The sequence below is a fragment of the Garra rufa genome, chromosome 15, assembly GCF_049309525.1.
Source record: "Garra rufa chromosome 15, GarRuf1.0, whole genome shotgun sequence".
Classification (NCBI taxonomy): Eukaryota; Metazoa; Chordata; class Actinopteri; order Cypriniformes; family Cyprinidae; genus Garra; species Garra rufa.
In genome coordinates, this window is record NC_133375.1 from 10865433 (window position 1) to 10882206 (window position 16774).

At 35.0% G+C, this 16774-nt stretch overlaps 2 protein-coding genes across 2 annotated transcripts in view; one reads left to right on the top strand and one right to left on the bottom strand.

Annotated features, from left to right (window-relative positions):
- The window catches only part of glt1d1 (glycosyltransferase 1 domain containing 1), a 50445-nt gene extending 49332 nt beyond the window's left edge, over nucleotides 1-1113 (bottom strand). The window contains exons 1-2 of the mRNA XM_073819793.1: nucleotides 911-1113; nucleotides 321-472 (exon numbers count right to left, since the gene is read on the bottom strand). Coding sequence (XP_073675894.1) covers nucleotides 321-472; nucleotides 911-978 — 220 coding nt within the window. The 5' untranslated portion in view covers nucleotides 979-1113. The remainder of the gene's footprint in view (nucleotides 1-320; nucleotides 473-910) is intronic.
- Nucleotides 1114-5485: 4372 nt separating this feature from the next.
- slc15a4 (solute carrier family 15 member 4) overlaps nucleotides 5486-16774 on the top strand; it is an 87148-nt gene continuing 75859 nt past the window's right edge. The window contains exons 1-4 of the mRNA XM_073818947.1: nucleotides 5486-5650; nucleotides 5913-6535; nucleotides 12166-12458; nucleotides 15068-15209. Of these exons, the coding sequence (XP_073675048.1) occupies nucleotides 5963-6535; nucleotides 12166-12458; nucleotides 15068-15209 (1008 nt within the window). The 5' untranslated portion in view covers nucleotides 5486-5650; nucleotides 5913-5962. The remainder of the gene's footprint in view (nucleotides 5651-5912; nucleotides 6536-12165; nucleotides 12459-15067; nucleotides 15210-16774) is intronic.

Consider the following 16774-nt stretch of genomic DNA (forward strand, 5'->3'; position numbering starts at 1 on the left):
TGGCGTTGTGGTCCAGGGTCACATATAATTTGCATCCCTAAACAAAATACTACTATAAAACGTATTGTTTACTGTGCAAGTAGCTACTTCCACTTTATGAATAAACAGTAAAGTTTAAATTGTGTAATAAGGCTCTATAGTGGACACTGGACAGTAACACTAACGAGACAAGATGGATGTGTGTATAGTATGTCTGTGTGCAGGTTAGGCTCTGTGGTGCAACACTTCCACATAAATTCAATTGCATCTATGAGATGCTCTCACTAATAAGGTGAAGCCAACATATGCATGTTTTTTTGAGAGGCCGTGGGATGTGTCACCTAAAAGAAGCCTGCCTCCTTTGAAAAGATGAATTGCCAGCGCAGCTTCGAACCGCGGCTCTTGCGTCATCAGGGACGATACATCAGAGGCAGAGCTGAACCCTCTTGTATCACACAGTACACAAGTATGTCCTGCAGCCACGATATGATTCCTGCAACCCAAACACACACACACACACACACACACACACACACACACACACACACACACACATACATACAGTATAAATCAGCATCTCTAATAAATTGCCTTTGCTATGTTCTAGAACAACTTCTACCACTTGTATCATAGTACAGTTATGTAAGACCATGGTACTTTAATATGTCATGGTATTTCCAAGAATACCATGATATTTCCATGGTACATGTCTAAAACATGGTTCTTATTTGCACAACAGCGCCGACAGAAGAATGTATGTGCGTTATGCATTGCAATACGTGACACAATGAGGTTGATTTAAGATACTATATCGCTTCATTTGAAAACTGATCACCTTAGAGGGTTAATACTACTAGGATAAGCTCTTTTGTTGACTTGAGAGTCAAGATCTGTGGTACTTCCTGGTTTCGCTAATCAAAAGCAAGGTTACCTTATTCTTTCGGCAGTGGTACAGTTCCCTGTTTTGGGACTGTTTGGGGCTAGGAAGAGCACGCGCATTTCAGCATGTGACGATAAAATGCTGACGCTAATAAACAATGAGAGCTCGCCTGCCAGCAGACGGACAATGTGCTACTCTCTTGACCTGACTCTGTTAATCTCATGATCTCATGCTGTCACATCAGAGCACCAGCCTCCCGGACACACAAGCGTGCAGTTTATTTTAGCACTAGTCCGTTTGAAATGAAGACCCTCCGGAAACACGGAACTATAGTGTGCGAAACATTAAAAAGATCAAATGTGGCACCCAGTCATATCTAAATATATTTGTATGTTATATTAATAATTTAGAGTGTAGCCGATCTGTGTAGATTGTTTAAGAAGACATGGAAATATTAGCTGTAAATTATAGCCTAAAATGTTGTGTAATGTCCCTAAATACAAAATAAACATAAATACTAAAACAAATTAATAATAAAATAATAATAATAATAAAAAATAAATAATAAAGTGACATGGTAATTACCTTTATATTATGTTATTTATCATATTACCACAATATCACCATTTGATACTTGCTGCATATATTTGATCAAAAATGCAGTAAAAACAAAAAATCAATACTGCTGATTACATGTAGTCTGGAATATGTAATCAGATTCCAAAACTAAGTACATGTAATTAGATTATATTATGTTTTGATGTTTATTAATGTTAATGTTATGCTTTTTGGATTACATATTATTCACAAAATAGAAGTCAATTTTTTTTTTCTCTTAGATTTTTTTTTTTTGTAAAAAAATGTGTGTCATACCATTTACTATTCAAAATATTGAATGGCCGTGTAAATGTAACGTCAATAAATTTATGAACCATGCTTCCAAATTTGGGGACAAAAGCACCACTTTAGTAAGACTATGTGGGATGAATAATTATGCAGGTTAACAAACACTGCTGATATAGCTGTGAAACATATTTTCATCATATCCATGATTTTATTCATATTGACAGAAGTATTAAATATATATAAAAAATATAGCCCCTATGTATTTTTGAAAATATTGAAAACCTGGAAAAGTTCAGATGTGTAATGTCACTGCTGTATTCAGGGATTCACAAACTTTTTTGTCTGCCAAACCCTTTAAACCTAAAATACGTACTAAGATCCCTAAGTTTTTAAGATAATTTCAATAATTTGCACATTTGCATGTTCACAGTTGGTGGTTAATGGTCACAGTGGCATGCAGGTAAACAAATAAAATATTTATATTTTTAGCATTCAGTCATTTTATTTTGCTAGGTTTTTTCCCCTTAAAAATTTATTTGTTGTAAAGAAGTCACAATAAACTACTGTAACTAAAATGTGTAATCTAACAGATGACATTTGTAATCAGTAAATTTACCAGTCAAAACTTTTTGGACAATAAGATTTTTAATGCTTTTTAGCATTAAAGCAGTCACATTTTGAAATGTTTTTACTATTTAAAACAACTGTTTTATTTGAATATTAAAATCTGAAAATATTTTAAAATGTGATTTATTTGTGTAATTTCAAATCTGAATTTTCACTCTAGTCACATGATCCTTCAGAAATCATTATAATGTTCTGATTTGCTGCTCAAAAAACATTTATTATTATGATGATGCTGGAAACAACAATATAATTTTTTTCAGGTTTCTTTGATGAATAGAAATCTTTTGTGGCATAATAAATGTCTTTATCATCAATTTAAAGCATCCTTAAAAGCATAATTTCTCCCCATTCGTCTATTCATCAAAGAATCCTTAAAAAATGCACTCAGCTGTTTTAAATATTGATAATAATACTAATAAAAAAAGTTTCTTAAACGGCAAATCAACATATTAGAATGATTTCTGAAGGAATATGTGACACTGAAGAGTAATGATGCTAAAATGTAGCTTTGATCACAGGAATAAATTACATTTTAAAAAATTTTTGATCAAATAAATGCAGACTTGGTGACCAGAAGAGACTTCTTAAAAAAACTGACTGATGCATATATATTCTTTGTCACTGGTACAGTATTTATTATGGTTTGCTTAGTATTAAGTAACAACAAACACATAACTCAGGTCTTGTAGTTAGTTCTCATCAGAGAGAGGAGCTGTGAATGAGCGATGTGCTGACTTTCATATAGTGTTATCATGCCACAGCAAATTGCCACTGGCACTTCCTTATAGTACAGACCGTTTGAAATTGAGTTCATGAATTTCATACATTTTAATGGCCCTGAATAAGGAAAGAAGGCTAAAGTTGTGAAAGTTTTATTCACCTCTTGATCTGTCAGTTATATGAAGCCAAGCAGCTCCAGCAGATCCGTGTGATCTGTCAGTCCAAATTACTGACACTTAAACACTTTTTTCACTACTTTTGATCAAATTCATTTATGAGTTCAAAGGTTTAGGTTAATAATTAATGAGAATAATTAATGTTGATGACACTGTGATGTTGGAATATTTTTTTTTTCTGAGATAAAAATCATACAGCATGTATGCACTATATATATATATATATATATACACACACACACACACACACACACACACACACACATGTTGGGTTTACATGTTTTATGGGGACATTCCATAGGCGTAATGGTTTTTATACTGTACAAACCGTATTTTCTATCGCCCTACACCTACCCTACACCTAAACCTAGCCCTCACAGGAGATTGTGCACACTTTTACTTCCTCAAAAAAACTCATTGTGCATGATATATAAGCCTGTTTCCTCATGGGGACCTGAGAAATGTCCCCACAAGGTCAAAATTTACTGGTATTCCTATCCTTGTGGGGACATTTGGTCCCCACAACGTGATGAATACCAGGTACACACACACACACACACACACACACACACACACACACACACACACACACACACACACACACACACACACACACACACACACACATTAAATACATATTTACACAATAGCAATAAATAATTCAGAATTTATTGATTCTCCCCAATTCCTCTTTTCATCTTTTAAATGTTACTTTCTAAAATAGCCTACCGCTTATATACATTCAGAAAGTCTTTAAGTTTTGTGGACATTCACACAAAAATCAGTCATTATTCATGTGGCAACACAGCATTTACTGTAACCACTGGATTTACGAAAATCATTTAATTCACTTTGTAGGTTATTTAACCATGTATTTCTATGTCTTTGGAAGCCTTTCGTCTTACCCCTGAGATTTTAAAATAAATATTTTGATAATTATCACATTTGTCTGTTCATTGTTTCTCTGACGTTGGTTATGGTCACATGACATGCAGGTAAACAAATGAAATATTTATTTTTTTGTAAGTTTTTATTATTTTGATTGATTTTAAAATTATTTTAATTTCACATTTTTAATGATTTAATTCATTTTAATTTAAACTGCAGGGGGTTTATGAGTTTAATGCAAAACTAATATTAGTTTTTCATTAAACTCATAAACCCCCTGCAGTTCCTTCACAAACACCTTGACTTATTATAATGTTTAATGCATTTCATGTTGTTAATAACAACAAATAGAATATATTTTCTTGTACTTTTCATATTTTTATGTAAATATGGTACAATATTATCCTATTAAAATCAATGTCAAGTTATGTCAAAAGTAATTTTAATAAAATTAATCAGAAAGTACTCTGATTACCTAAAATGTCAATGTAATGGATTACGTTATATATATATATATATATATATATATATATATATATATATATATATATATATATAATGTTTTAACAAAAATCTACAAATCACAAATGTGTGAATATAAACAAAATATTTATTATAGTTAATAAATAAATAAATTCATTATGAATCTAATATAAAGGTAGTCTAGTCACCCTAAAAAATGAAAATTGCTGTTAATTCACGCCTCCTCGGGCCATTCACGATGTTTAGCATTAGTACCTGTAATACAACATTATTACCTGTAATTTATAGCCTCAGGCAACAGGGTGTTCTTTAAATTAGATTCCTAATGATTCATAATAAATGTTGGCAATGCCCAACAATGACCTAAGGATATATAATGTATACAATATATAGGCTATACAATGTGCAAATATGTATAAAACCTCCAGGGATAGCCTTATAGGCAGACTGATAAGCTTAATGCCAGAAATAAAATAAAAATTTTCCTTCAGTGATATGCACAAATTATTAAAACAGATCGCAAAGGGTGTGAATAACCCATATATCTATATATTTTTATTATAGGTCAATGGAATAATCATAAACTAGCCGTATTTAAAATATATATAGACAAGGCATCACCCAGGAAGTTGATGTGCAGAATTGATTGGCTTCAAGACTAGCCAATAGAATAAATCCTATATTTCTCCTTTACCCAATCAGCAGTGGTCTTTAGCTTTCTTGCCAGTTGATTGACGCTTAATTCTACGATTTCTATACAAAACGATTAACCTGAAGCTCCTCACCCGCACACGATAAACTCATTCAGATGATACAGAGATCTGTTGAATGCGTTGTGGGCGTGTCCCTTTGACGCTTTGAGTGAACCGGGTGTCACGCGGTAGTATTGTGACTTGCTGTTTACCCTCAGTGGAGACAGCTAAACTTTATACCGTCAGACTTTTAGCAATTTTTAAGCTAGTGTTTTTAAAAACATGTATCTCGAGGATATTGCTAAACACGTCGCGGGCTGAACAGCTAAATGTGGAGCAGTGCTAAGTGTACAAGAACGGTATGTTGACTCATGTTTATGCTTATACGTTATTAGCCTGTTTATAGAAGTTGCTGACAGCATTTCAGCGGCCTTTCATATTGTTGTTTCGCTGGTTGAGATATACAAATAAAATCAGTAAGTTTAATAAATACATGAGCCAGTGTGTTATTTAGACTATTTGGGCGTGATTTAATTTCTGAATTTCCATTATTGCGTCATGTGTAGTTTTTTGGCATTACGTGCTTTTGAAATAATGGCAATTTTTTTGTTGTTGTCCTAGGTTTGGATTTTGGTCAGCTGACCACCTCTTGAGAAACAGCATATCAGGCCATGGCCGGCAGGGATGTAAACGAGAGCACTCCTCTTTTGGACACCTCTGCAGCTTCAACCAGATCAGAGTCAGTGTTCAATGGCAGGAGACTGGCATGTGCTGCCATACTGCTGGCAGAGTCACTAGAGAGGATGGCCTTCTATGGCATCACCTCAAATCTGGTGCTCTTCCTCAACAGCAGCCCCTTCTATTGGGAGGGCACCTCAGCCAGCCAGGCCCCCTTGATCTTCATGGGAGTCACTTATTTGATATCGCCTTTTGGTGGCTGGCTGGCGGATGCCTACCTTGGCAAGTTTACAACCATAGCCTTGAGTTTAGTTCTGTACTTGATCGGGATGCTGCTTTTCCCCTTTGTGGCCAATGACAACACCAGGAACTCTCTGTGTGGAGAAGAGATGGCCTTCCCAGTGCAGCCGGCAGAGTGTTTTAATGAAAACGGGACTGTGCCTGCCAATGTGACCTGCCTTAATCGTCCATCTTACTGTGGGCCTGCGATCTACAGTGGTCTGGTGCTGGTGGCTGTTGGTGTAGGAGCTGTGAAATCAAATATCACTCCATTTGGGGCAGATCAGGTAATGCAGGGGTTTTCAAAAGGGGTCCGGGGAAGTTCTAGAAAGAGAGTGTCTGTTGAAATAGGGCTGGGCGATTAATCGAAAAGTAATCGAAATCGACATTCAGAACCTATAATCGATCAAATCTTTCCAGGTCAATTATTTCAATTACTTTCCCTTTAAAAACACTACTGCGTGTGGAGTCACGTAACCCAGCTCCATTACGCTACGTTATTCCGCCGACATGACGATGGAGAGCTTAAGCAGTATTTATACAGTAAAAAGTATTTACAGAATATACAAGAGTAATTTTATTTAGAAGAGATACTGCTTATTTTCTACTTTTAATATTTATTATTATTTTATAAATAATTTAATTGCAAGTTGTTTACTTTCACTAATTTAAGAAAAATTTGACTTTTCGTTTTAAGCAATGTGTGCTTTAATTTCAGTTGTTCAACACTAATGTTCAATAATCATAGACAGTAGAAAGTGTGTGCACCCTTCATTCAAAAATCTCTCACTTGTAATATGTGAGCATATTTACTGTACAAAACTTGTCAGTGAGCTATGAGGGCAAAAAAATAAATATTATTTAAATATAATTTTATTAATGAATAAAATAATCGTTCATTAATCGTAATCGGGTTAAAATGTTCAATTAATCGAGATTTTGATTTTAGGCCAAATCGCCCAGCCCTATGTTGAAAAGTTGCGAAAAAAAATAAAAATTAATTAAAGAACATAATTGTAAAAGTTCAACTAATCAGCTTCTCATACATAATTTGAATAACATAAATAAATTAAAATCCATTTTAAAAACGGATGTAAATACAAAATACTTCGAAAAAACATTGAATAAATAAACAAATAAACTTAAAAAATATATTTTCAAAATAATATTTTATGCATCTTCATCATTCTTATGCATTAAAATATATAGCAGATTTTTAAATTTATAGGTATGTTTGGGAGGGAGGTCCATCCATGACATCTAAAAGATTGAAACCCCTGAGGTACCAATTCACTACAACTGTAGAATTGTCTAAACTTCGAGTAGGTTCAAATCTCAGAGGGCACAACCTTGTATTGATTCTCCGAGCAATATTTTCTACTATGTCTGGCTTTTATGAAACTCTAAGTGCTATTAAGACCTTTGACATGCTTGCTGGTGTTTGTTCTTTCGGATGCTTTAGGTAAGCCCTGGCTGGTCCTGTCTGTACAATAAGGCACTGCTTTTGAAGTTTAGAGAGTTTGTGACTTGTTTTTCTTTGATTTGTAGGAATCTGGTATTGTTTCCCTCACTTTTTTGTTTTAGAAACACAAAAGGGAAGTTTGGAGTAATGTACTGTTTGCTCTGTCCATTTACATGAGGGGCTGGTCATTTTAAACTTCAAAAAGGATTCACAAGTGTCATAAAAGTTATCATACAGTTCGTCATATTCCAAAAAGGAAGCAAACTTATTGTAAAAGTCAACATACAACATCTAAGTCATTCTGATTGCATATTATAGCTTTGTGCAGCAAAATGTATTTATGATCTTTCTTCTAAGTTGGCTATAAACTGTTGTGAGATAATGTCAATAAGTTGAAATGTAGAATGGATCCACTAGATTTGTAAACATTCAAACGGTTACTGTGAATGGCATAAGCGTCTCTCATGAATGCAACAATGAGAGATAGGTTTCATAACCAAAATGGACCATTTTGTGATCAATTTCAGATTCACTTCACAATCCTATTCCTCATTCACTTGTAATACAAAATTAACCTTTTGTGTTACACAGAAAATAGTCACACAGGTTTTAAATGAAACGAGTGACTAAGAGTAACTGTTAAGTTTAATTTGACTTAACATTGTCATGTCTAAAAGTGCAAGCATTCTGTATGTGCTTGAGTATACTTAGAATGTGGGTCAGTTGTTGGGATCTTATGGATGTATTCTTAACCCACTGACACAACTCATCTGACAGTCATAAAAGGAGCTTTAAATCGACAAGTGCAATAATGTGAGGTTTTTCTTGAAAATCAGGGTCTTTATTTCTAAAGAGGCAAGGAAGGCAGTGTTTCCTCAAAATATTGGGTGAGAAAAAAATTTGTTGTACAAAAATAAAACAACACCAGTATTAGAAAATATAACACAAACCACTAATTTTTCTAAAGTAAAATTGTCCAACAGTGAAACCAGCAGGTAAAATTAGCTGGAGTCCACATCTCTTTTGCCTCCCCTGAGCCCATTGAGTTTCAGCAGACCCCCTAAAGTGTCCCATGAGGTTTTAGGGGGGTAATGACTGGGGCAAAGTCACATGAGAGGAGGTAATTTCGTGATATGACTGGTTATGTTCGGCTGTGATTGGTTCATGCGGTAAATCCCGCCTTTTGTGTTTGCACGGTCACACATCAGTCTGAATAAACAATATAATGATATTAATAGGAAGGCTAATTTAAAAAAGGTAGTAAACAACTCAAACACCTAAATCAAAATCAGAATTAAAATGGCATTAAAACATGATCTGTGGAGTTTTTAGTTAATAATCACTTTGGTAAAATTTAAAGTAAATCTCTGTCTGTGACCAATATTTACTGAGCTTTGATGACCGATGATCCGAACAATTCAAAATTAGTTAAAAGTTAACTATTAAAGAACCTACATAAGTTACATAAGTTCACAAATAAAAAATATTGTTTAAAAGTTACTGCCTTCAGTGATTATTTTGGTATGAATGTAAAATGCTTAAACACTAACTTGATGAGATTCATACTTGGCTTTAATAAATAGAATATTGATTCCATTGTTAATGTAAAAATCTAAAATATTTTATATATATGTGACCCTGGACCACAAAACCAGTCATAAGGTTAAATTTTACAAAACTGATATATATATATATATATATACATCATGAAAGCTCAATAAATAAGCTTTCTATTGATGTATTGTTTGTTAGGATAGGACAATATTTGGCCGAGATACATCTATTTGAAAATCTGAAATCTGAGGGTGCAAAAAAATCAAAATACTGAGAAAATCACCTTTAAAGTTCTCCAAATTAAGTTCTTAATGCATATTACTAATCAAAAATTACATTTTGATAGGTTTACAGTAGGAATTTTACAAAAAAATCTTCATGGAACATGATCTTTACTTAATCTCCTAATGATTGAGAAATCAATGATGAAAAATCAATAATTTTGACCCATACAATGTGTTTTTGGCTATTGCTACAAATATACCCCAGCGACTTAAGACTGATTTTGTGGTCCAGGGTCACATATATATGTGTGTGTGTGTGTGTATATATATATATATATATATATAGTCTTGCATATTAGTGCTTAAGTGCTATTACATAAGTATGGGTAATTAGTAGGGCTGCCCTCTAATAGTCGAATAACCATTAGCCAACGAGAAGAGGCTTGAACAATCAAAATTGTATTAGTTGCTTAGTCGCAGAAAAAATAAATCCACAGGAAGTGGCAAAGTCATGCAGTCCATGACTGACAGATCATTAACGGCTGGTCTATGTGGTTATACAGTAAGCAGTAGCAAAATTACATGGCTGCTCAATCTAATGTTAACCTAGAAAAAAGTGTGCTATTGAAGTGTCTGTGCGGAGTGTGGAAGCTGAATAGTAGCATGCTTACTGCATGACAGACGAAGGCGCCGGTACGGTCACTTGCTCTTTTAAAATACAGATAAAAGTAATACATCCTTCAAGACTCTGAATTTATTTGTGTGCACTCAGAATAACAACGAAACATTGCACTTTTGTAAAATAATGAAAGCAAACAGTATGCAAAAAGCAAAAATAATGAAACTGCCGTCTCGGTCTATGTGAACTTGAGTGCAAAACTTCGAAACTCTGTGTATACTTGCCTTACAGACATGAAAAAATATATCTATAGATGGTAAAATATCTTCTTTTAAATGAACCAATTCAAATAGAAAAACTCTCAAATTATGTTATCTGTATAAAACAGTCGCATCACTACTACAGAGATGATGAGTCAGTGTCGCCAACTTTATCTCTTAGGTCGAAAAAAAGGCAAAACTAGTTTATCAATAAATTATTAAAATGTTAATGCAGTCTCCTTGCTGTTTTTCCATGCCAGGTTTATAATTATTATATCTGCCGCTGCACTGTGGCAAACTATGTAGGCAATTAAAGGCTTATTATTGTGATTTATATGGTTTATTAATAAACAAGCAATTGTGCTAATAGTCAACTAATGCTTAAAATGAATGACTACTAGTTGACCAGAAAAATCTTTAGTTGAGGGCAGACCTAGTAATTAGTTTTTGCATTTCAGAAAGTGCTGTTGTGGTTCCCTTGGCAACAGCCGTTTTGTGAGGCTTCCTTAAATTCGTACACACCTCTGGGCACTTTCACTTCACTTATTAAATGAGGAGGCACATACCACACATTTCTGAGGTACTCTGAGTGTGATTTAGCCATGTGGGCTGAAAAGTGACTTGTGTCACAAGATCGAAAATATTATGCTTTTTGATGAAGTGGCATTTAGGGTCACTACCAAAATCTGTTTTTCAGATTTGGTTAGAACTATGCTGATATCTGCAAACTTAATGATATATATTGTTGAGGAGAATGAAATGCTGAAGATATTCAGTGATGTAATGCAGACTGATTCACACCAAGGACAAATTGACAAGCACTCATTTAACACTTTCACTCAATTACATGACCTCTCAGTGACATGAAACCACAGTAGTCCAGTACAGCAGGGATTGTCCCTGTTTTAAGTGAACTATAAGGAAATCATTTGCTAAATGACTAATTAGAAACCCCAATTTGATGATGAGCAAGACTCTTCTGCACAATGCTGCTGTTAACACGCAAAATGAAACTAACAACTTAGGAAGTAAAACTGACATCTGTCATTGTTGGTTTATCTATCTGCTTGATAGATTTTTTTTTTCCCATGGATTATTTGACAAGCTTTTGGAGGAAAATAAAAACTCAAGGCTTGTTTTGCAATACAAGTCTTTAAATGTTGATGACTTGGATTAGGCCAGTGTTGATGTCTGTTGACTTTCTGCCTCGTCATATGAGTGTCATGTGTTTTTCAGATTCAATAAAGAAATGAACTTCAGGATGTACCATCTGGATATCATTGTGGGGCATAGATCTCATTTAAACATTGAGGAAGTGTTTGAGTTACAAGTTACAATATATTGACACTTTTCCGAAAGCTGGGTCTATATCTCTGATTGTACGACTACAGCTGCATGTTTTTTAGCTTTTTGAGAGCAGACACCTCTTTAGAAAAGCATGTGCATGCACTTCACACAAGAAGCAGAAACTTCACACAAGTTTATAAATGCATTTAGTAAATAGCAAATCAGCACTTGAATTAAATGAAGAATGTGGGTATTGAATGATGATGTGCTTATTCATGGTACTTTTTGTAACCGCATGCAAGTCAAAAAGATATCATCTTCCAGCTGGAAATTGTTTTGCTTTGATACTGAACTAGTTATATGACCGGCTATTGATTGATTTGATTATTTAACTAAGGAGAATTTTCATTTAGTTCTTCCTATGCACTTAAAACTAATAAAACAAGTAAATAAAAATGAATGAATGATCATAAAGCTCACTTATGTGTATTTGTGATGCATGTCCTTACAGGTGAAGGATCGAGGTCCGGAGGCAACACGGCGGTTCTTTAACTGGTTCTACTGGTGCATTAACCTTGGAGCTATCTTCTCGTTGGGTGGAGTAGCCTACATTCAGCAGAACGTTAGCTTCTTTATTGGCTACATCATCCCTGCCGTCTGCCTCAGTGTGTCCCTCATCATCTTTGCTCTGGGCAAAACGGTTTTTATAAGCAAAACTGCAGACGGTAGTGCCTTCAGTGACATGTTCCGGATCCTGGGCTCTGCCTTGTGTGGACGCGGGCCAAAAGAACCAAGTCTGCTCAGGTGAGGGCAACATTTACTTTACTGAATAAGAAAGTCCACATAAATTTAGCTGTGATTCCCTTTACTTTCTGAAGGCAGAATATGTAAGGTTTTTTATTAAAATATCCAAAAACCACTAGAACAGTGTTATATATTTTGCTTACTTGTGTACTTACATTATCCCAAATGTTTCAAAGAATGTTTAAATCCAGAGAAATAAGCAGTTTTAAAGAAAAATAATTTACTCACTTTTCATCCAGGATGTTCATGTCTTTCTTTATTCAGTTTTAAAGCAAATAGTTTTTTGAGGAAAACATTTCAGGATTTCTCTCCATATAGTGAACTTCTATGGTGCCTGTGAGTTTGAACTTCCAAAATGCAGTTTAAATGCAGCTTCAAAGGGCTCTACACGACCCCAGCCGAGAAAGAAGGGTCTTACCTAGCAAAGTGATTTTGGAAGTTCAAACTCAGGGGCTCAAATAGTTGTATGTTTGAAATGTATTGTCCTATTCTAACAAACCAGACATCAATGGAAAGCTTATTTATTCAGCTTTCAGATTTTAAATGGACCCTTATGATTGGTTTTGTGGTCCAGGGTCACATATATAACCTGTTTAGTTGCGCTCCACAACAAATCCTTTAAACAGTTTTCAGAGCAAAACAAGAATGAAAACAGATAATGTACTCACTCCCTTGTCATTCAAAATGTTCATGTCTTTCTTTCTTCAGTCTTAAAGAAACTTTCAGGATTTCTCTCCATATAGTAGATATGTAAGTTTGAACTTCAAAATCGCTCTACAACGCTGTTTTTTGGTAAAGGACATTCGATCTTCGTCACTTTGGAAACACTTGGTTGGTACTTCTGCAGTGATGTAGGACGATTTTGAAGTTGGGAAAAAAACGAGATGGAAGTTTTTGAACATAGCTTAACTGTATTGACCAGGATCACACAGACTACACATGCGCATCGCAGACAAGATGACCACTTGAGGTTAAAAAGTATATAAATTTTAATATTTTGCTTACTTGTGTACTTTATCCCAAATGTTTCAAAGAATGTTTAAATCCAGAGAAATAAGCAGTTTTAAAGAAAAAAGTTCAGAACAAAAATAATTTACTCACCATACCCCACGGGGGCAGCCGTGGCCTAATGGTTAGAGAGTCGGACTTGTAACCCAAAGGTTGCAGGTTTGAGTCTCAGGTCCGGCAGTGATTGTAGGTGGGGGAGTGAATGTGCAGCACTCTCTCCACCCTCAATACCACGACTGAGGTGAGTCCCTTGAGCAAGGCACCGAACCCCCAACTGCTCCCCGGGCGCCGCAGCAATGGCTGCCCACTGCTCCGGGTGTGTGTTCACTACTGTGTGTGTGCACTTGGATGGGTTAAATGCAGAGCACAAATTACTTGTATGGGTCACCATACTTGGCCTCACTTCACCCCCTTTAAATTGTCTTTTGTTTAGAAAATAACTGATCATTTCGCTAGATAAGACTGGGATCATTTAGAGCCCTTTAAAGCTGCATTTAAACTGCATTTTGGAAGTTTAAACTTAATTTCTTTACGACTGAGGAAAAAAAGACATGAACATCTTGGATGAAAAGCGGGTGAGTACATTATTTGTAAATTTTTGTTCTGGAAGTGAACTAATCCTTCAAGGCTGGTTTTGTGGTCCAGGGTTACATATTGTTTATAATGTTTATAATTTTTTTTTTTTTTTTATATTTACTTAATATACATATACAATTAATGAAATTCTTTGCAATTACAAGGTTAACGGGTGTTTTTGGAGTAAAATCAATTTCACTTTCATGAGATTACTTCCTCTTTTTTGCCGGGTTACAAATGACGATTGTTTTTCAGCCGCCACATTTATAAACGTACAATCATTGGTACAATGGGATTGGCAAATAGGAATGTTTTATGAATCAAATGTGAACCCTCGTAAGTTAATGTGCTCAGATCTGTGGTTGTTTCTATGTTAGATTGATAAATGAGGCCCAGTTTGAGTATTGGTTTTCTTTTTCACTTCCTAATTATGTAAAAATGTGTTTTAATATAAGTGCAGCAAGCAAAAGAGTATAAAGAATGAACAATAGTTGCAAATGAGGCTTTATCTACATGAACTGAGATGGATTATTCAGTTGTTGCATTTTCAGGAATTATAAAAAATGTGAAGATTATAAATATTTATTCCTGAACTTAAGAATAAATGTGCCTATTAATCTTTACACAGTCTCTACTGTGTAAAATGGTTTTAGTGTGTTAGATTGTAAATTTATGCAGTTCTTCCGTGGGAACCTCCACTCCAGATTCAGATGACTCTATTAGTCTGAAATGTTATCCCTCATCTTCCTCTTTGATCCACCTCTCTTGTCTGTCTCATATGTGGCGGTGCTATTTATCGTGTCTCTGCGGCATAAGTTGCTGTCAAGTGCCGTGGCCTCTCTCTAAATCAAAGAACAGGCGCTTCATGAAGAAAAAACGTGACGTTATTATTTTTAAGTTGGCCAAATCCTTGCTCTTTTCTTTCTTTGTTTTTTTTTTAACCTTCTTTCTCAATCACAGATGTACACAGATATTTCAGTGGTGTTTTAATGAATGCTTGTTGAAATTCTTGTGTTCCCCTCAAGGCCAAAGCCATCTCTGCTGGATGGTGCTAAGGTGACATACGGTGGGCGATTTTCAGAAGAGAAGGTGGAGGAAGTGAAAGCACTGGTTAAAATCCTTCCTGTTTTCCTGGCTCTCATTCCGTACTGGACTGTCTATTTCCAGGTAAGGCTTTTATGAGTAGGTGTCTCAAGTCCTACATCTGTCAAATCTGTTGTGTCAGTTATAGGTCCCTAAAAAATAGGGAAATGTACCGGCAATGTATTTTCAACCTTAATTTACTGTAGTTGTGACAGAGGATGAATAGGAAATTGCATAGGTATTTTATTAGGTTGAAGTCTCAAGGTGTCTCATGCAGAAGGACAGGCATGGTGGTGATGAACGGTGTCGTTGGCGTGTCAAATACAAGTGATGGATGTTTATAAGCAGAGATTTGGTCTCTGACATATTAAGGGTTTGTGCCATTTGGAGCCTTTATGGGACGTGTGAGTTTAAAGCCCTTGAGCAGACAGGTGCTTCCTTGAGGAACTTTATATGTGCCTTGCTCAAGGTAATGCAGAAAGGACAAGCAATAAAGACTGGGACATCTCTACTACTAAAGCAACGTTCCCTCAACAGCCAGCGTGGGGCCCGTAACCGCGGAATTTATGTCACCTTACCACAGGAAAACAGAGGTTGTGTGTCACACCACTCGTAAAGTGTTTTGAAGATGTTTAAATACAGTTTGTCAATATTTCCATCTTTAAATATTTTCAAGGTCTTTCGCTTTCATTTCTGCATTTTACAACCACCTTAGTGAAATTTCCAGCCGTTTTTCTTTTCTTACTTCCCTCACAGAAGTATGCTTGTCTGATCTAACAGACATTAAAGTGTTCAAATAAATGTTTTAACTAATGCGCCCAGAAATGAAAATTCTGTAATTAATTACTCGCCCTTATGTTGTTCCAAACCTGCAAGACCCTTGTTCATGTTTGGAACACAAATTAAGATATTTTTCATGAAATCTGAGAGTGAGACTGACACTAAGGGAAGAAATTGTTCAATAAAGTTGTTGTTTTTGTTTTCTTTTTGCACAAAAAGTATTCTTGTAGCTTCATAAAATTCAGTTGAACAGAGATGTCACATGGACTATTTTAACAACATCATTACTGCCTTTCTGGGCCTTGGACATGGTAGTTGCGTTGCTGCCTATGCAGTGTCAGAAAGCTCTTGGATTTCATCAAAAAATATCTTAATTTGTGGTCCGAAGATGAACGAAGGTTGAGTGAATGAGGTTGAGTAATTAATGACAGAATTTTCATTTTTGGGTGAAATAACCCTTTAACTCGTGTTAAAATGTAATGCCAAAAAACGGCAAGAATCTCCTGCTGAGGTTTAAAGATCACTAGCAATGAAAATGGTTTGTTTGTTTTTCAAAGTTGTATACAGTAGGGTTTTTTTTATGAGCTTTTTTAAATTACTTGCCGAAAGTAAGTCATTTTCATGTTCTGCCTTTTGCACAATTATGCATATTGGGACTGTTTTTAACTTACTGCTTAATGTTCTAAGGAGAAAACAACAAATGTGTTTTTATTTATTTATTTATTTATTATTTCTTACTGCTTACTGTTGTATTATTAGGTCAAAGAACATCATATGCTGCTGGCTTCTCATGATACACTACCAGTCAAAAGTTTTTAAACAGTAAGATTTTTAAGTTTTTTTTTAAAGATGTCTCTTCTGCTCTTCAG